General features: G+C 42.6%; 1 protein-coding gene across 2 annotated transcripts; it reads right to left on the bottom strand.

Annotated features, from left to right (window-relative positions):
- Nucleotides 1-1717: 1717 nt before the first annotated feature.
- On the bottom strand, nucleotides 1718-19319 carry POPDC2 (popeye domain containing 2). Of its 2 annotated transcripts, XM_045540198.1 has the most exons (4): nucleotides 18416-19313; nucleotides 12842-12950; nucleotides 7209-7617; nucleotides 1718-2226 (listed from the first exon to the last, which is right to left on the bottom strand). In XM_045540198.1, the coding sequence occupies exons 1-4, from the start codon at nucleotides 18883-18885 to the stop codon at nucleotides 2141-2143; spliced, it is 1074 nt and encodes a 357-aa protein (XP_045396154.1). In that variant the 5' UTR covers nucleotides 18886-19313; the 3' UTR covers nucleotides 1718-2140. The 2 variants fall into 2 exon arrangements, with proteins under 2 accessions (XP_045396154.1, XP_045396153.1); XM_045540197.1 differs by lacking the exon at nucleotides 1718-2226 and having other exon boundaries at nucleotides 7068-7617; nucleotides 18416-19319.
- Nucleotides 19320-21526: the final 2207 nt, after the last annotated feature.

Here is a 21526-nt window from a genome sequence, read left to right as displayed (position 1 = left end):
TTTTTATGGAAATACAAAGCGAAAGGCCAAGAATAAGCAAGATTTGAAGAACAAATTTTGAAGAGTAACAAATAGCAAAACTTATTATAAAGCTATAATAATTACAACTAGGTGGTATCATCAAAAGATAGAAAATAGACCAATAGAACAGAATAGAAAATTCAAAAACAGACCTATAGACATAGGAACATTTTGATTTATGACAAGGGAGACAATGAACACTAGTGGAGATAAGACAGTCGTCTCAATAATTAGTGCTCAGTCAATGGGACATCCATGTGGAAAATAATGAATCTTGACCTTTCATACCACACACAAAAACCAAATCCAGGTTGATGATAGGTCTAACTGTGAAATGTAAAACAATAAAACATCTAAGAAGGTAACACAGGAGAATATCTTCAAGGAAGGAAAACATTTCTTAAAAATGGCACAGAAAGCACTAATGATAGTGAAAAAGACTGATATAAACTATTACATTGAAATTAAGAGTTTATGTTCATCAAAAGACACCATTTAGAGAAAAAAAAAGGTAAGCAAAGTAGGATATATTTGAATATGTACATATGTGTGTATATATAGCCAATAAAGCACTTTTAACCTGAATATGTAAAGAATTTCTTTAAGTCAATAAGAAAAAACACACAAACAAATAGAGAAGTGGACAGAAATTTAGAAGAGACACTTCACAATAGAACATATCCATATGGCAAGAAAAAAAAAAAAAGGTATTCGACCTTATTATTCATCAGGATCAGGGAAATGAAATTAAAAGAATGTGATGCTGCTGCATATGCCCAAATGGCTAAAATGGGAAAAAAATGTCAACCATTGGGGAGGATGAGAAGCAACTGGAACTCTTACACATTGCTAGTAGGAATGTAAATTGGTACAATCACTTAGGAAAACTGTTTGGCAGTATTACTATAGCCGAATATATGTATATAACTAATGTCTGAGTAATTCCACTCCTAGGTATGCACCCAAGAAATGTATACATATGTATACCAAAAGATATGTACAAGAATGTTCATAGCAACACTATTTGTAATTGCCCCAAGCTAGAAACTATGCAAATCCAAATGCCCATCAATAGTAGAATGGATAAATAGTGATGTATTCATACAACAGAGCACACAGCAACAAAAATGAAGAAACTATCGAGAGAGATCTCCAGCTGTTCCAGCCCTCAGGTGTTTGAGCCTTCTCAGATTAGGTCCGAAATAGGTGAATAAAGCAAGCTCTGAGATGATTCTAGCCCCAGCGGCTCACTGCAACAGAATAAAAAACCCAGAGTGAGACCCCCCTAAGCCCCGTCAAGACCCATATTCATGACCAAAATAAATTATTATGACTAGTTTAAGTCATTGTTTTAGGCATGGGTATTACACAGCAATAAATAACTGGAATATATGCTAAAATATTTAGGGAAAAAGAAAATAGAGTATATTAGATTTATAAATCCACTTTTAAATGTTTAAGGAAACCTAATTAAGTTTGTAAAAATCTCTTTAAAAATCATTATTTAATACTAGGTTTGTCAATAGAATAAGAGATTTGTACGTTGAACTGAAAAGCCTAAGGGAAAACTGGGTTTTTAAATTTAGACTTCCATACATTGAATCTCAATTATAAAATAAAAAATAACTACCAGTGGAAATTTCTTGGCTATCTGACTCCATTGACCCTTTCAGATAATTCAAAGAAACAACATAGGGAAGGGAGCTGAGTGATTTATTGAGTGCTTACTGGGTGCCATGCCATGTCCTAGGTGCTTTACCTAAATCAACTCGTTTGATCCTCACAACAACCCTGTGAGGTGGGTTTTATAATCCCCGCTTTACAGGTGAGGCTCAGAGAGCTTATGGAACTTGCCCAAGATTCTGCAGGTAGTAAACGATGGAATCTGCACTTTTGCACTTTGGGATGCCTTCTTTTGGAGGGAAGGCTTGTGAGAGTGACTTTCTCAAGGCCACTCAGGGGCCTCAGTGTAGCTATGGAGCTGGCACCTTCTGTGTCCACTCCCACCTGGCCCGTGAGCCTCCAGTGGCTGAGAAGAGGGGTGTGTCTACAAGTGGCTGTTCTGTGATGGTGGAAGAGGGCTGCACTGGGCAGAGAGAGAAGGATAGTCCAATGATCCTTAAAGTTCAGGAGTGTGGATTGGAGCCAAAGGGGCCTGTCCCCTGGACATAACTTGAGAGTAGCTCTGCAGAGGAGTTCTAGAAGCTGTGGAAAGAAAAAGAGGGAGGATTTCAGCACTACGGCTCCAGATAGCTTGCCTAGCTTCACAGGGATCTTTTCAGTTTTTTTTTTTTTCCTCTACAATGCCTGACATGGTCAGGGCAGTTGTACCTTTGGATCATTTCATTCTAGAATATTAGGGCGACTCAGTTTTGAAGTTATCTAGTCCAATCCTCTCATTTTATAGGTGAGGGGACCAAGGGACCAACTTTTGTCTCTTCCTATGAACAATCTAAAGAACTCTACTTCTTATCGAACCCTATTGAATGAGTTTGATAAAAAATCAAAACCCTGTATTGAAAATGATAAGTTTTTTGAGACTCTTGACTTTTATTTTTACAAAAAGAGGGGTGGGAAAATGAGGCCTGTAAAAAGAAGTAGAAGAATGACCGGGGAACAGCAGTGGTACCCCAAGGCTGCTGTGATCCAAAGGGCAGGGAGGGAACTTCTGCCTCTAACCTACCTGACTGACACACGAAACCTGTGGCAGGCAGAGGTGTCACTACCACCTAGACCACGGCTCTGGCCATGCCACTTTGAAGAGCACGTTTTCTGGCCCAGGAATCTTTCCAGTGGTTCTGTGAGAAAAATACTATTTACCAGCACTTAGAGCTGTCAAAGCACCTACAGCCACTTCTGAGGGAAGGAGCCTGATTACAGTGTGACTGTACTCTGTCTCCACCTGAACAAATAAGGGAAAGAAGACTGGGGTGCAGCCCTCAGTCATTCAGGGGCTAAGGCGCTAGCACGTGTTTTCTTTACACCTCCACCTTTTTGCTACTCCTTTTGTTGTCAGGGGGATTCTGCCAGCCGCCACCTTCCCTGAAAAGCCAAACTGGAGTGGAGGAAATAAGGAACATCATCTTTCTCTTTGCGGGGTGAGTTGGGGGCGAGGGATAGAGAGAGAGAGACTGCTAAACAATTGTACACACAACAGCCTTTAAACATGTTACACATTTAACTAGTGCTTTATAATTCACAAACTGGCTTTACATACTTCGTCTCAATTACTCCTCAGAGAAACCTGGTAAGGTAGACAGGGGCGTATCAGTCCTGTTCTGCAGATAAGGAACCGACTCTTGATGGTAGTTAAGTGGCAGGACTAGAGTCCAGCTCTTAGAACCACAGAATCATAGAGTTGGAGGTACCTTAATAGAAATAACCTAAGGCATCCTTTACCCAGAGTCTGAATCACTTGTAAAATCTCTGAGATTTCTTCTGGTTCCAGCTTGAACTCTTCCAATGACGAGTAACTCACTACCCCAGGAGTAATCCATTATTAATACTAAGCTAAAATCCTTCTCTTTATAACTTTCAGTCTTTAATTCAATTTCTGCCCACAAGAACCACACCGAATTAAATCAAATTCTAATTCCCATTGTTTTTAAAATTTGAAAATATTACCATTTGCCCTTTTCTTGCATATTAAACATCTTTAATTCTTTCAGTTATTTATCATGTGATTACCTAGCTCAGTGCCTGAAATAGATACTAGATAGTTAGTAAATGTTTGCTAAATTGGTTCTCTGGCCCTTGGTACTGTGTCCTGGTCCTGGGATCCTTCTCTGATCACAAGTGGCCTCCATATTGTAATCTATCATTTTTTAATTTAAATAATAGAAAAGAAACAATACATAGTTTTTACTTTCCAAACCACAGTTTTCAGAACAACGTGAAAACAAAATAAAAATTTGCCAAGTTTCAGACAGCTTTCAATTTAGTCTGTGATAGTGGACTTATTATCTAACCCAGAGATGCATTTCTAAAAGATAAGTTCCTCATTCATTGAGAATCTCCTACAAGTAAGACACAGAATGGAACACCATGGAGAATGCCCATAGAATTAAACTGAAAAATTCTAGTGAAGGCAGGATGATGTGGGGTCCAGTGGGAAGACCCAGCATGAAGCCATGATCCTGAGGCACCGCTTTACCTGTTAAAAGAAGCAGAACCCATTTTCAGTTCAATTTTGGGCACCATCACACTAAAAAATGTACTGTCTTCAAAAAAGAGCTCCAGAGGAAGCTCTATTTTTAGTTGGTCTTAAATTGGACTGGTGTGAGAGGCAAGCACTGGTGTCAATGTGATGAAGCTGTGTCATTCCTAATGATGCAGAATTCAGCCAACTTCATGCCTCTTACGCAAGTGCAGTGCTGGGACAAATAGCAATGAGCTTAAAATTTCAGTAACTAAAGAGCCAGAAAATCGATGGTGAATTGTGCCCTACTTTATGAAGGAATGATAGTAAATTACTACCAGTCATAAGGGAATATGCTTATTCATTACAGTAATAACCTTATAAGGAGTCTGATGATAAATAAGTTGGACCAAACATCTAAAAACACAATTCCAGAAAAAGATCTCAGGTTAAATTATTCCATTATCACAGACTAAACTGAAAACCATCTGAAATTTAGCCAATTTGATCATGTTTTCAAGTTGTTTTGAAAATTCTATGGTTTGAAAAGTAAATAATATATTTTTTCTTTCCTTCTATTACTTTTGAACAAACATCAAAAACCTACTTTCTTTATATTACAAATGCCAATATTTTAGAAAGTGAGTTACATTAGCAGTTTTCTCACTGAGTTTCAGAAAAGGCTGAATTTGGAAAGAGGCATTTCATATGATAGTATTAAGGGTTGAGGACTGGGAGACTGAGTTGTGACCTCTTTCCCCATAAAATGTCTGCACTGTAATCACGTGGTAGGTGATAGATTATTCACAGGTACAAATGGAGGGGAACTTCTAGTCAAGCAGGACCCACCACCATGAGGGAGGACAGTCCCAAGTCACCAGCAAAATCATAGTGAAATATAGCAGAAAGTTCTTTCTGAAAGACATTCAGATATCCCAGGACTTGTGTCCATTGCACCGCTAACTGCTTCTCTTTTCCTCCCCTGAAAAACTCATCCTTTGCCTTCTCACATCAATCCAAGAGGGCTTTTGGGGACAGCTGGTTCAACAAACTCAAACGAAGAAAGCAAGGGTCAGTGAGGTTGTATGGTTTGCAAAAAGTTACATATTTGATTAGTAACAGAGCCAGACATAGAAGCCAGGACTTTAGGCTACCACTCCTGGTCTCCTTCTTATTTACCATGCTGCCTGCCTCCTAACACTTGGGAAACATCCCTAAAGTTTTCACACCTTCAACTAAATGGGAAAGGTACTGACCTTGGAAGAGTTAAGATTAAAAACTAATAAGATGGGGGTACAGGGTGGTTTAGGATGAAGCGATAAAGCAAGGCAGGAGAGTGGGGGAAAAAAAGAGAGGGTAATAGGAGAGATAATATATGAACAATAAAATGTGAGAAGATACAGAGGACAAATGGAGAGGCAGAAATGAACTGAGAAGAAGAACAAAGGGGACACTCAAGAGCAGCGAACTGAGGCAACCAAGGATGGAGCAGAAGTTAGAAAGAGAGAAGAAAGAAGAGAAAACTAGAACCAGGAAAAGAGAATAAAATCAGAAAGAACAACACGAGAAAACAGAGACCTGCTGTGAGTTGAGAAGGAGTGCATGTGGGTGGGCATGCTGGACAAAGCCAGGGATCCACAGACCCTAACTGTATGCACACACGGGCGTGAATGTGCAGGAAGGCGAATGGCAGCACGATGGGAAAAGGGTGAAGAGAGTCGCCAGAGCATACGGAGGAAGTCAACAAAGGGATCCTGGCTGTTAGATAGAATCGACTCAACTATGGGTCCAGGGGCACTAGTACCACAGTTATAAATTCCATATCTATAAAACCATATAGCTATTCTCATCATTCACCTCTCTTGCCTCTTTCCTCATTTATATAAGTTGTTTTTCAAAATATACATTCATGCATTCACTTTGCATACCCTGCAGGCCTTCCTCACGGGGCTAGTTTCTCAGGAAATTTTTTCGTGCTTCCCAAAGAATGGTGGGTCCCTTAGAGTGCTCCTCACCTGGAAATGCCTTCCAAATTGGGAACAATGGGATTTTCCCCAGGAAACACCAGGCCTCCATCATGGTTGGGTGGAGTTCCAGAGAAAAATGTCATAGCATTGCGAGAGCAGCCAGGGGAACATGAAAGCAATTTCCCAGAACTACTGAGTACAGCCTTTTTTGTCCACTCTCCCAGGAGGGAAATCCTGCATGCATGGTTAGGCCCTCCCAGATTCATACCCATCCTGCCTCCCACAGGTGTGGGTTGCTGGGGAAAGCCAGGCTGCCATATACATATCTGATCACAGTAATGTTTAATCAGTCAGAGCAGTATCCAGTCCTCTGCCTGAGTGATCAACAAACTCATTGTCCACCCAGCAAAAGGAAAGCAAGATATGGACATTTTCCTTCCAGAGCTATTATTAGCCTGTAATCACAAGCCTCTTTAAAAAATGTGATTTTGGCAGAGCTACCTGTCCAGTTCAGGCTAAATAACAACTGCTTTCCAGAACTGACTCTATGCTGAGAAGACAATCAATGGGAAATAGAACCCTGCCAGCATTCTTTTTCCTTTAGAATGCATGCCACAAATAAAACGCCCTTTAGCTCCAGCTGTGGCCTTAGCTATTAGCACAAACTTGCAAAAACATTTAGCAGCAACCTTCCTGCCTGCTCAAAATGTCAATCAGTCCACTTTCCAGAATGCAATTACAGTTAATAATCAATGAGTTTTAAAAATTCTTCATGACTTGCATGCACTTGGAGTGAGCTGCTATCTGCAAGGTTGGGTTAATGCCACTTTCTCTGAGTCCTCTGAGAGGAAATGCGCCATAAAACAGTTGTTTGCCCTGACAAGCTGGGTTAAGGCTGGCTATTGGCAGGGATGAGTGGCAGCTTCCTTCTGAGTACTTACACAGAATCCGGGGCTGGTGACTGTGCCCATGTTAGTTCTCCCCTCACCTCATGTACTCCCCATCACTCCTATAATCCATAAACGACTCTGATCCTGACACCTCCTCAAAATCCTCCAGCACCAGACTGGTGGAGTCCTCACCCAGGACGCCGCTGTCAGGCCTGGACATCCTGGCTCGGGAAGGAGGTGCAGATGGGCTGGTGGCAGCTGGAGGGGGAGGGGAGGGGGCGGATTGCTGGACAGATGTGGGCATGGCCTGAGGAGGGGACATGGCCGGCTCATGGACTTCCTCATCATCCTTCTCAGACTCTGTCACTGCATCTGGAGCAGTGGGACCCAGGATGTGGTAGAGGCTGGGGAGGCGGATGTCAAAGCGCAGCCCAAACTTAGCAAAGAGCTTCTCGTTGAGAGTGTAGAGCTTCTCTGAGATGTCATAGCCCAGCAGAGCCGAGAAGAGGCAGGAGATGTATCGCTCTTTGGTCAGAAGAAGATGGAGACTTTTCCGGGGCCAGGAAATGTAGCTACATGAAGTCTCGGCAGTCAGAGTAACCTGAGGGGGTGAGGAACAGAGAATAAAGGTTTAAATTAGAAAATTTGTCCATGCTGAGCACAGAGAAACATATAGTCACTGGCAAATGTTTGTATGTTTATAGAAGCAGCTGTCTGGGACCAAACGCGCCATGGCCTTGCCATGTCCAGTGAATGATTTTGACTGTGTGCACTGATCTGGGGGCATGTCCTGTGTCAGGAGCCCTGGGATCAGCCATTCACTCACTCAGCTATCGCCTCCTGGAGCCTCAGTTTCCACACCTCGTTTCCTCGGCTCTAGGTCTATGGCTCTGAGGCTGATACCCTGAATGGCTGCAGAAGGTTCTGAGACTTGTGATTTTGAGACAAAGAAAGAAGGAGTCTTCCAGTGTTCTGAAGAGAGGTTGAAATGCTGATGACTATTCTTTTTAAGAATGAAGAAGGATAATATATTGGGGTAGGGTCACAAAAAGAGCTGGAAAGAAGTTTAGTTAGAAAAAAAAGCTTCTGATTAGGTATGCTAAGCTGCATCATGTGGATAGAGCACAGGTCCATGGTTGCTTTTTCCTAGGCCAAAAGGATCTGATCACTAAAGTTGGAAAAAGGGAACAAGGGAGACAAACTCTTAAGAGCAGAAAGTCAAAGGGCACCTTATTCTCCATTTATTTATTGATCTAGGAATTTCTGAGGATTCCCTCTGTGTCCATGCCGGAAAGCTAAATTATACTTGAAATAAGCAATAATGTGTGCCCTGCATGCAGTAGGTGCTTGAAAAATCCTTGTTAAAATAATGATGAACAGTAAAGCTAGGGCTGAAATGGAAACATGCTTAGGATAGTACAGGAAAAGAGTGCAGAGTTACACAATTTTTTACAATCTCACTGACCATAATATTTTGGGCTGGCAAGGCTCACGATGTATATTTGTGGATGGAGATGGTGGAAATGATGATAGTGATGGTGATGATGATGATGATGATGATAGCAGCTGACACTTATTGAGAGGTGACTGTGTGCCAGACATTGTGTTAAGTACTTTATATTGATTATCAAATTAAAGGTAGGGTTGATTTTCCAAGCATTCTTTGTTAGAGATTATATGTAATCCTTTTAATTCCTGCACTGCCTACCAGATCTCCCACTTCCCTGCTCTCCTCTTCCTTCCCCTCTGCTGTACCTGTCCTCCACTTCTTTATACATTTCCCCCTCTCAGCTTTTCCCCACTAATTGTTAGCACTGCAATAGGGACCCTAAATTACATTATCAAGGCCAAAAGCTGGTTTCAAGTGTCAGTTTTCCTTCTTTACCAGCTGTGTGACATCAGGTAAATTACTTAATCTGAGCATATTGCCTCATGAGACAGAATTATGAAAGTAATGTGATCTGTCCATTACTTACAGTCCAGCAAGTATAAGAGCTGTCACAATCTGCCATAGCCTTACCTTAGATGTACTTACTAACAATTCCCAAACAAGAAATCAGAGTACCAAACTTGAAGCCAGTGCGTTGAGCAAGAGCTAACCTGGATATAAACAATGTCCTTAAAGCCAAACACAAAGATTGTGAGTATTCTTATGAACATGCTGTTACTTCTTCCATCTTAAAATAAATAAAACAAAATTTAAAAAATAAATATTCTTTTTCTTTACCTGACTTCTCTAGCTAGCTACCACTCCATTAATTTGCTCCCTTTTTTAGCAAAACTCCATGAAAAAAATCATCTATACTTACTGCCTCCAATTCCTCTCTTCTCACTCTTCTAAACCAATAAGGCTTTGTCTCCACTAGTCCATAAACGCTGCTCCTGTTAAGGTCACCAATGACCTCCAAGTTGTTGGTCTGGCGGTCAGTGTTCACAGCAGTCTACCCTGTCGATCGCCCCCTCCGCTTTGACACACCTTGTTCACTTGGGTCCCAGGATGCCATGCACTCCCAGTGCAATCTCCTGATTGCTCCTTTTCAGGCTCCTTTGCTGCTTCCTTTTTTCTCTCCAACTTCTTAATACTACAGTATCCCAGAGTTCCATTCTTGAACCCCCTTCTCTGTCCACACTCACTCACTTGGTGATCTTATCCAATCTGATGGCTTCAAATATCGTCTGTATATAACCAACTCTCAAATTTATGTCTCAAGCCCAGATCTCATTCCTGAATTCCAGGCTCAAATATCCAACTGCCTATGCAGCATCTCCATTTAAATGTCCACAGATGATGCAGACCTAACATATCCCAAACGGAGCTTCCCATTCTCCCCAGACCAGCTCTACCTGCAGCCCTCCTTACCTCAGTTGATAGCAACTTCATCCTCCCAGCTGCTTAAGTCAAAAGCCTTAGAGTCTTCCTTGATCCTCTCTTTCTCTCACACACTACATCCAACCCATCAGGAAATCTTTTTGGCTCTATCTAGATAATATGTGTTCTGGCCCCATATGACCTGGCTCCCTGTCACCTCTCCAACTTCCTCTTCTGCTATTCTCTTCTCTTCCTCTCTCTGTTCCAGGCACACTGTCCTTTCTGTACCTCAAACACACTAGCCTCACCTCAGGGCCTTTGCACTGGCTCTTTTCCTCTGTCTGAAATGCTCTTCCCCAGACATTCACAGAGTTTACACTGCCACTTCTCTCAGGTTTTTGCTCAAATGCATCTACTCAACAGGGACTTCCAACAAGGACCACCCTATTAAAAATTGCAACCATATCCCCTTACACTACTCTATGTTGTTGTTTTTTTAACTAGCAGTTACTATTCTCTAACATATTGTGCACTTTACTTATTCATTATGCCTATGGCTCATTTTTTGTCTCCCCTACTAGAATGTAAATTGCATGAGGGCAGGGATCTTCATCTTCTCTGTTCACTGATATATTCCAAGCACCTTTAATAGTGCCTGGTATATAATAAGTGCTCAATAAATACTACTGAAATGAATAAATGAGTCAAGTGAAGACTAACAATCTTGTATGTTGCAAAACAACCTAATGTCAATTTCTCATGTCCTGGATAAAATCCTTCCCCAAAGGTATTCTGGAAATCTACTTCTTGATTGGTTCTCTCTCTCTTTCTCTCTCTCTCTCTCTCTCACACACACACACACACAGGTCTTTTATAAAATTTTATCAAGTATTTAGCTTTCTCTTTAATACTCACCTCAGAGTTTGGTTGAATAGATTAAATGAAATAACATATGTAAATAGGATTTAGATCCAGTAAACCAGGATGCAGATTAGAGAAATAATGATGCTATCTAATGTGTGATCTCTCCTGTGCTGTATTTTTGGTAATTAATGAGTGTCACAGTGCTGAGCAGTCAATAAATTTTGATTTAACTGAATTGTTGAGAGGTGTGATGGAATTTGATTGATTTGTGTGAAACACAATGTGAATTACGATTTAGGCAGTCACTGTGGATTGCTCTCTCAATCAACAAAGGCTATGTAATGGCAAAAGGCAAGGACAGGATGAACTTATAACTTGGGACAACACTTGACATTTGCAAAGAGGAAATGGGACTTTACACAGCCAATAGCAAACGTGTGGATCTCACTGCTCCTAAAGGAGGTGCACACTAAAAATATAAATGAGAGGAATATGACCAAACCTACATTCCAGGCTAAGAGGACATCTGGGGTTACAGCCCTTCCCTTTGAGCATAACTTGGGGGAGGACGCCCAGCTTACCCACCACCTGTTCCTCTGTGTCAGTGTCAGAAACAGAGCCCTGGTCCAGCTGGCTCAGGACCTGACTCAGCCCTCCTGGAGGTCCTCATGGCCCTGAGGGAGCTCCTGAAGGAGATTTCTGGGCTAGGTAGAGAGTGTGCATGGGGGTGGGGGATTAGGAACATGATTTAAGGGGGTCTGCAGCTGGTGGCCCTGGCAGTGGGATCAGGACTGTCTCTCAGGCTCCATCATCACAGAGCCAAGTGTCAGGGTGGGGGCGGAAGGAGGCCCAGCCAGGTGGCACTGCCTGGCATGCGTCTGTTCCGGGGTTGGCTCATATGTTGGCTTGAGGGACTCTTTGACAGAAGTAGTAGGAGACACATGGAACCCAGTTCCAGCAAACTATCTGGACACGGGTGTCCCTATAAGGGTGGGTGAGAGTGAGAGAGAGACAGAGAGAGAACGTGTGTGTGTGTGTGTGTGTGTGAACTCCACTGTTCTGGTGGCCCTCTCATTTTAATAAAGAATAGAAATACTAGATCTAGGCAATTTGGTTTTGCTGCTTTATAACTGAAGACCTTGGGCAAGTTACTTGATGCTTTGGGACCTTAGTTTCCTCATCTGTTAAATGGAGTAATAATAATATCCAACCCATAGAGTTGTTGTGAGAATCAATGAGGCAGTATAAGACGTAGTGCCTGCCACATGCTAGCCATTCAATAAATGAGAACTACAAAGAAAGTAATCAAAGCCTGAAGCATTGGCAGGGAAGAGAATAGGGACCAAGCAGCCAGGCTCCCACCGTGGAGTGCGTACGTGAGTGCACTATAACGTCCTCTGAGACACCACCTGCTCAATGGCAAGCCAGTTCAGCAAACCTTTACTGAACACCTACTGTGTTCCAGGTACTGTCCTTTGGAGCCCAGTGATAGAGAGAGGGAAAAGCCCAGATTTTTACTTCAAAGATTGACTGTGCAGAAGACAGAAAGGAAAACGGATCATTACAACAGAGAGCAGTATGTGCACCAGTCAACATAAGTAAAAGGAATAGAACAGGCACACAGGCAGGGACACTAAGCAGTGGGGTGGAAGTTGGTGAGGTTGAGCTGGGCAGGCTTCACAGAGGAAATGAGGTGCCATGGTCTCATCTAGAAGGGGAAATGCATTTCAGAAAGAAGGGATAGTAGACACCAAGGCATGGAGTTGCAAAACAGTGTGGTGTGTTTAGGGAAGTATAAGTAGTTCAGCATGGCTAGCATGGGCAAAAGATGAGTGCGGGAGAGAGGGGGACTGGAGATCACCGAAGGGTTGAAGTTACCCACTAAGGAGTGTGGGTTTTTATCTGGTGGTCACGAGGGTCTTCTGGAAAGGTTTTAGGCATGACCCACCTGTCAGAGGTCAGCACCTCCTTATCCCATCCCACCTGCGCCAGGGCCCAGGCACTCTTTCCACGGAGGAAGCGTGCTCCTTCCTCTGGCATCATATTGGCAGTGGTGCAAAGGACAGACGTGAGAGGGGAAAGACGGAGGTACGGACGTCGCTGGTGTGCAGCGGGGCGGGTGAGGCAGTGCTGCCATGGGGCTCCCTATTACCTGGAACACGCCCTCCTCAGAGGGCTGCAGCGATTCCCATTCGGGGGAGTCCATGAACTGGTATGGAAAGATGTAGTGCAGAAACTGCCCATCCTGGCTCACACGGACCCTGGCAGAGGGAGAGAAGAGACCATGTGGGAAAAGGGAAATGGCTGCCCAAATCCCCTTTGCTGAAGTTACGTGTTGCTGATTAACATGAATCTACCAGCAGAAATCTTTTGCCTAAAGCACGGTAAAACCCAAAGCAGGAGTATCCTGATTACTACTTGGAAGCAGTTTAGAAACGGAACCCATCAAGACTTTTGAGCCCTCATTTTCCTCCTCCTGCTCCTTACCAGTGGTTCTGAATTCCAGGCTGCTGAGTTTTAGCCCCAGGGGAGCTTTAAAAAAACACCTTATCCCAGAGCAATTAAACATGAATCTCTGTAGGTGGGATGTGGATATTATTAGTTTTAAAATCTCCCGAGTGATTCTAATGTGTAGCCGGGATGGAAACCACAGCTCTGGAGCTCTGCTTTCATTAGCCACAAGTGGCTATTTAAATTTACATTTACATTAATTCAAATTAAATAAAATTAAAAATTCAGTTCCTCTGTTACACTAATCACATTTTATGTGCTTAATAGCCACATGTGGCCTGTGGCTACCATATCGTACAACACAGGCATAGATCATTTCTGTCATCACAGAAAGTTCTACTGGACAGCGCTGCCCTAGAGGTTCAGCCTGGGGTAACTTCTCCTTCCTCCTTCCCAGTAGGCTGCGCGAACAGCCATGCTTTCTACATCGTGTGCTCACATTGTAACCACTTTTCAGACTTTGAAGAAAGTGGCAAGTCTACTGCATGCCAGACTGTGTGCTAGACATTTTACAAGTGTTCTTTTATATAATATTCACAATACTTCAGGGTAGATTATTCTTTTCTGTATCTTACAGCTAAGGAAACTGATGCTCAGAAAGGTCGAGCAGTGAGCTTAAGGTGACATAGAAGTAAAGCGGCAGAACTGAGATTCTGTGTTCTCACCACAATACCATGTAGCCATGCTATTACCAGAGCTTTTGGTAGGAGGTAGTGGATTCTTTTAGCACTGTCCCTTCCCTACCTTCTCAACCCATAAGGTGACAATAACAGCTTCTGTCTTTAGACAGTGAGATCCCATGCACCCTGTCTAGTTGATGGTCCTGGGGTGAAAACCTAACCCAAGCTGAGCCAATCAAACTCCTTCCCTGGGAATTTGGAACTGGAATTGAGTGAATGTGACTCATGTCTTGGATAGGGACAACTATCAGGCATTGGCAAAACTAACACATTCTTCTGTTAAGGAACTAAAACCTTGTATTTGTTTTTTTTAATCATGTAACTCAGACTTTAAAAAAGCATATACCCCAAAGGGCCACAGAGAAAAGAAGTGTGAAATCATAAAATGCCCTAGTAGAACATGTTCTTGTTTCTAGTCCTACCTGAGGCTCAAGTGCATGGCTTTCCTTCAGTTTAGTGAGAAATCCTTGTATCTTTTAAAATAAAGACCCCCTTTTCCCCTTTATCTAGCTAGAGTGGGTTTCTGCGGTTGCAGCCCGAAATCCTAGTTCATACATTTGTTTTAATTTTATGAATATTCTTATTCCACACTAGCAACAGGTTAAACAACTGCTCTTGACTTGCCCATGACTACAGCTCAGGGCTAGAAACCTCCCTAATGCTACTCACTGTCTTTGCATCCTTGTGGCTGGCACATAGCCTGGTGCTTTGCCCCAGCAGAGTAGGGGGACTTGACTGCATTCTGTGAGAACTTGTTAGAATTGATGGCATAACACTGACTATGCCTGGGGGCAGTGAGTATATTTTGAACATGATGCTGCATCTGGGAAAAGGGTAGAATCTAGTATGGGCTTTGTTTTTTCCCCAGAAAATTCACTTTCATCTTCCACTTCTCTTCTAAAGTGAGTTCTATCAGGCAAGGGAGTGCTTCTATCAGGCAAAGGGGGAAGAATAAAAAAGAGCTCTAAGATACAACTTGTCCATTTAGAGAGAGCTATGCTTCCCTTACTTCTGGATTTTATTGGCTAAACAAATTTTCACGGAGCACCTTCTGTGTTCCTGGAGGTCTGGGAATGCAGAGATGGGTACAAGCTGGTGCTTGCCTTTGAGGATTTCACAATTTAGTGGAAATCACAGGCATATAAATAACTGGCTGCAAGTCAACGTGATAAGTGCCAGTGTAGAACAGAAGTGTGGGGCGGGGGGAGAGATTGTTTCTCTTTGAGTGGCAGACTTCCCAGAGATGACATTTGAGCTGAGTTTTGAAAGATAAAAAGGATTTTGAGAAGCAGAGCTAGATGGTAATGGACAAAGATCTGGGAAATCCAGTGTGACAGTGTGTTTGCCAATATCTGTGTTTTTCTCTTCCTCCATGGTACTAGAGTTTTAACTGGGCACGTGGCTGCACAGCTAAAGTCTACATTTCCCTATTTCTTTTGGTGCTATGTATGGCCATGTGATTAAATTCTGGACCATGGGATATTAGCAGTCCTGAGTCTTGCTCTTCGTAAAAGCACATAAATGTCTATAGAATTTGCCAAAGACCATCACCAGTTAATAAGCTATTCACTATTATTTGACAACCTAAAGATAGAAGACAGAAGGAGATGTAGGTCTCAAACCAAGCTAAAGATGGAGTTGGCCCATAGCTTCTGATGGCAGAAAAACACTTGCTCCTACAAGACCAGGTAATATATATGGACTGCCTGGCAGAACTTGCATGAGTAATGAAAGGATACAAGAGAAAATGAAGTGCAGAAAATGAAGTGCCATGTTCTCCTACATCAGGGTCTTTCCGTATTCTAGCTCTAGGTGGACCTCTTCTCCTCGGGTCTCAGCTTAAACATTCCTTCCTTCAAGAAATCTTGTCTGACCTCCCCAGAAAAGTTAGATCCACCAGTTACCTGCTCTCGTTGCACTTTGCACTCCTCCATGGAAATACTATATTCATTATTAACCACTACATCAAACATTAATTATTGACTTTCTTGACAGACTGCAAACTCCATGCGTCCTGGACAATATTTTTCATGTTTAGCACTGGATCCCTAATCCCTAGCACTCTTAATAAATATTTGTGGAAGGGGAAAGGAAGAATGGAAGGAAGGAAAGAAGGAAGGAAGGAAGGAACAAAGGAATGAATGAACCAATGAATAAACACTTGTGTCACCATAAAAGGGGATCAAAACCTCAATGAAAAGCTTCTCTAAGAAAGGAAGACAAGAGGAGTGAATGAAGCTGCTGGAGCATATATCAGTCCCTCCCATAACTCCTCAGGTGAGGAACCTGGCGACGCAGGCAAGCCACCAAGGAGTGAGAACATCTTTGAGAGTTAACATCTAATGAGCCTGCCCAGCTCACTGAAGCCATTTAAATTAGTATAGTGTCCTTTATCATTTGTCTCTTCTTCCTCCTTAATCTCCTGGATGATGGGTAATTTCCTCCTATATGAATAGCTTAGACAGTTAGTTACCTGTTCAGGAAGCTGTACACAGGGGAGTCTGTGTTTTGAATTTTATACGAGAGAAACTGTCCAAAAGTAAGCACAGCTTAACAAGATAACAGACTTTGAGGAAATCACTTTGTCTCTTTGAGTCTTGAAAGGGACTGACTGTCCTTATTAAAATAAAACAAAAAAGGCTGCTGAGCTTTGAACAAAGGTCTCCAGATAATGGCCTGCATGTGCGACAGGAAGGCCTGCACAGGAGGCCCCACTTCCTGGCACGGAGCTGTCTGCTACTTTGAGGTGTTTGGTTCCTCACTGTAACCAGCCCATGGCACAGCGATGCTCCTTTAAAACTAGAGCCCATTCATAGACTAGAGGCCTCTTCTTCCTGTGTCCAACTTAGCAAAGCTGAGACAGGATGACTTTGAAAGATAACAAAACAAGAACAATAACAAAACTCTTACTCCAGACCTTGAAAAGCATGAAAAAAAAAATCAAAATTATCTAATTTTTGACTCAGGTTTTTGATGCTAAGTATACTAGGAAAAGCTACACTGAGGGTAAGCCCAGTTCTGCCCTTCACAGGGTAGTGGTCTTCTATAAGTTCATGGTAAATCTATCACGTATTAGATACCTAAACCGTACAATAACTGTAATATGCTTCCAGGGAATGAGCACCATACGGCGGAGGGGGCACTTCTGCTGGCCTCAGTTCCCTCCTTTCAACATTGGAGCTACAAGAGGCAAATAACATCATGCATCTCATGAATGAGCAAGTTCCCTAAATTGTCTTTATTTTAAGCATGGACCTGTAGGTGGCAAACATTTTGGCAATAGTCATAAAGTATCTGTATTTGCACGTACATTTGTTTACAAATAATTGCATTTGTTTACACTTTCAGTTCACTCATAAATGAAATGAAATGTCTCCCCACAAAATGTCTCTCCTCATAGCTCACTCAACCCAGGACTTCTGAGTCTAAAAATAAAACATATAGATACAACATTTTGGATTCTAAAAATTAATACACAAATGTGTATTATTCATATTAGCGGTAGTTGTAGTACCATTATCGTCATCAAACTTTTTTTCCTGTGCAGTTGGCAATCTTGTTTTGTTTTGCTTTTCTTGGAATCAGAGCCTTCTGATTACCATTTTACCTTTTCTACTACATTCTCCTGGTCTCAAGAAAGCCATTTGGGGTGGGGGGGGATTGGGTGAGGGTTACACAAGTGCCACTTGGGCAATATTTCAAAGAATCCACAACTGCCTACCAAATGTATGGTACAGAGCCCCACGATATTTTCTCCTAAAATATCAATGGCCAACATTCACATCCAGGTCAGCTGGGCATACACTGATTCTGACTAAGACCATTTCTGCCAATGTCTGATTATCAGTCTTCTTCCAAAGAGGTGGGTGTCTCCACCAAATTCTCCACGAGACACGTGTGAGCATCACTACTCTTCTCTTATTATTGGGCCCTCAGATTGACAGTACTGTACTTAACTTCTTGGTCTGCAAGAATCTCAACAACCGGGAATGGAAAAGTGAACAAGGGTTAAGTCCCTCTCCCAACCTGTCTGTATACAGATATCCCAAACACAAGTGGGGCTGTTTCCTTGATGCCCTGGCAGGGAACAGGGGTTATGGGAAACCTCCTCTGTTTCAGGCATTGTTCCCTGAAAGAGCTGGTGCTTAGCAAATGCCTATGGAACAAATTAACCTCATTGAAATATTCAGTTTTCCAAAGCTCATGGAGATACTGCTTTAGCTTAGGCATGACACACTGGTGTGTGTATGTAGGCACGGGGTCATTTAAGGCCGGAGTTCAAGAAACACCCTACACCTCCTAGCAGCCAGTGCACACACAATCATTCCTGCCCACCAAGACGCTGCCTCATTATCTGGTTTCCTCTTAGAAAATAACAAGACAGAGGAAGCAAACCCACTCTTAGAAAACTCTGTTTTGTTTGACTTGCCACACCTTCCCTCAATGGAAAGGGACATACAATGGAACAGGACACACTAGGAAATGAGAAGTGTGGGCTGGGGAAAGAAATTCAGGGAATGAGCAGAGTAGCTTACCGGCCAGAGAGCAGCAGGGACAGGCGGTTGATGGGTGTCTCACCCTCCACAGCATAGGTCTGCTCAGTGGCCAGAGTGAAGACCTGCTCCTCGCAGCAGTGAACAATCTCCTTGTATGTCGGCAGGGGCACCTGCAGAGGCAGGCACAGCGTCTTGTAGAGGAGGCTGAACTCCTCGGGGAAGGTGTCCTCGCGCAGCCGGTAGACCAGGTATGCCAGCTGGAGCACGCAGGCCACTGCCAGCAGGAAGCTCCAAAGGACAATGTCCAGGCCACAGGCAGTGAACCAGCCCCACAGCACACAGCACAGGTAGCCTGTGCCCAAGAAGCCAAAAAGGAAGAAGCATCCATATACCCCACTGCCCCCCATGAAGCCCAGGAGCAAGATGCAGTTGGCTAGGTGGTACATAGCCCCTTCCATTTCCTGCTTCCAGCTAATGCACACTGGCCCCCTAATGCTGTTGGCGCTCATCTTTGGGATGTCTCAAAGCCTTGCCGGGCTCTAATACTGTCCGCACATAAGAAACACAGAAAAGGAATGAATCCGTCCTTCTAGGTGTCTTCTCACCTCCAGCTCCACTTTTTCTAGGAGGAATGCTTCTGGTGGCTTTGGGAAAGAATGGCAGAACATAGTACAATTCATGAAGAATTTAAAAACTTTCCTCTTTCTCTCTCTCTCTCCCTTCAGCAAGGCTCGGGCTCTCCCTGCAGAGCTCTGGCAAGCTTCCTTAGCTCCAGGTTTCTTAGGACAGTCTTCAAATTTGGTTCTTAGCAGAAAAATCTATATTGTCCCGAGGGAAAGGTAAGATTATGGGACTGAAAACTTCGGCAGTGTGAGATGAAGCGGCCACATCCTGCTCTCTGTTGTTCCCAAGCAGACTGAGGAGAGCCCAGCATGGGAGGGACACTTGTGTTCCATTTGGAATGTGTTCTCTTTTGGCACCGGAAGAAAGGGTGACCCCAGACGGATACCATGTTTGGAATTGGAATCTAAGAGGTACTGGCAGTGAGAAAAAACAGGCCAGGCACACAGGCCGGCTGGCAGAGCACTTAACATACCTACCAGGGGACAAGATAAGACCTCGGGGCAAGAGAGGCAGGCAAGAAGGGACAAAGGAAAAGTGAGCATAGAATTTCCCACAATACCTCAGAGTATTGACACTGTCCAGAGCTCCCTGTGGGCTCCTGAGATAGGAGGACATGTCAAAGTAGCAAAGTATGGGACTATTAGCAGAAAAAATCCTAACAGTGAAAACTGGAAAATCCCTTGAAAGCCTTTATTAAGTCACACTGTAAATATCATTAGGCATTTATTTTATATCCGTTTAACAGAAGTAGCTATGTAGAGCAGCTTTTTGAATTCTAAGCTGACTTTCCCCTGCATATATCTGGATCTAGTAATAGTTAATAAATGGCAATACATTGCCCAGAGCATTACCCCACCCACATCAATATTTCCAAATTATAATTACTACCTATTAAACACCCATGAAGTGCCAGACCTGGATTAGGAATTTTACAAACTTATATTAGGTCATTAAATATGAAATGTCAGATTTGCACCAAAAGTGTAGTTTATTATATCTCAAACAAGAAACAGTACAATTAATCAAAGTATGCACCTAAACTATCAACATGGTTTTGCCATCCTAACAGTAGCTTGTTTATGCCAGCAGTGAGGAAGCCTGGAGAGTGAATGGTGATGAAATCGCAAAACGCTGTTTTCCACAGCTTGTTGAGAATTGAGTATTTTTCCTCACAAGAAGTGGTCCAAAGCCTGAAAGAAGTGCTAGTCAGTTGGTGCAAGGTCTTGTGAATACGGTGGATGACAGAGAGTTTCCATGTCCAGCTTCTGTAATCTGAGCAGCCTTGTTTGTGTGACATATGGTCCAGTGTTGTCTTGCAGGAGGATTGGCCTGTCTCTATTGACCAATCTCGGCTGCTTAATCACAAGCATCCTCATCATTTTGCCCAACTGGTTGCAGTAGACAACTGCTGTAATCAACTGACCAGGTTTCATGAAGCTGACGCTCATTTCATTCATGTGGAACCCATCTATCCAGCTTCTTTACCTTACTGATTTGTTTCAAATAGCCCAATATTGTTGAGATGGTAACATCAAATCTTGCTGCTAATTCACACGTATGTTGAGATAAATCTGCTTTCATTAGAGCTTTTAGCTCATTATCTACCTTGGTCTCAGGTTGCCCACATGGCTCATTTTCAAATTAAAATCACCAGAATGGAACTTCTCAAACCACTGACTGTGCATTCATTAGCCACATCCTTCCCAAACACTTCATTGATATTTTGAACTGTCTGTGCTGCATTTGTTCCACGACGGAATATTCGAAAATAACATGAAGTTTTGACTTATCCATGGTTTCACAAAAATTGCTCTAAAAACATTTGAAAGATAATCACAAGCCAAAACAAGCGTTTGAAAGGCTGAGGATGTACCTTCACAATAAAATTGAACAAGAAATATCAAAGTGAAATGTCAGAGATATCAACTGTCAATCTTAGTACTTAAGGAAATAGGACATTTCATACTTAATAATCATAACAGCCTTCAAAATAAATGTTATCCTTCTTCTAGATCTGGAAGAAACTGAGGCTCAGAGAGGTAACAAGTTTCTACAGGTAGAAAGTGGCAGAGTCAGGATTTGAACCCAAGTCTATCAAACTTAATACTCTGTTCCAACTGGTTTGCACAGTAAGTATTACAGAAATACAGGACTAGATCCATGACTTCTCTGGTCCTCCTAGGAAGCCTGATAACTTCCAAGGAACTTTTGGTTGAACCCGGGGATCTACTCTGGCTTGCCAAGAAATAAATCTGGAGTATGCAAACATTAAACCAAGAAACATAACCCTCATTTCTAAATGATGCCTTGATTCCTCTTCCTTGCTGCTGGGTTAGCACTTACTACTATTACTCCTGCTGCCCCTGGGGTACAAGTGGGGCACCTAGTAACCTCCTAGAACTATTCAAGTGCTCAATTCATAGGGACTTTTACTATACTGCTATAACCTAACTAAAATTCATGAAAAATGAGAAATTGTCAAATATGCTGAGAAGTTTCCAACTCAACAAATATTTGTTGAGTGCC

Source organism: Lemur catta, chromosome 1, assembly GCF_020740605.2.
Source record: "Lemur catta isolate mLemCat1 chromosome 1, mLemCat1.pri, whole genome shotgun sequence".
Taxonomy (NCBI): domain Eukaryota; kingdom Metazoa; phylum Chordata; class Mammalia; order Primates; family Lemuridae; genus Lemur; species Lemur catta.
The sequence above is the reverse complement of the archived record's forward strand: the minus strand, read 5'-3'. Positions and strand labels throughout refer to the sequence as shown.

Coding starts and splice junctions, on each gene's coding strand:
- POPDC2 (XM_045540197.1), bottom strand. CDS start 18,885: ATGAGCGCCAACAGCATTAGGGGGCCAGTGTGCATTAGCTGGAAGCAG. Junction 12,951..18,415: donor TCCCTGCTGCTCTCTGGCCG/GTAAGCTACTCT, acceptor TCCCTCTGCCAG/GGTCCGTGTGAGCCAGGATG. Junction 7,618..12,841: donor CTGAGGAGGGCGTGTTCCAG/GTAATAGGGAGC, acceptor TCACCCCCTCAG/GTTACTCTGACTGCCGAGAC.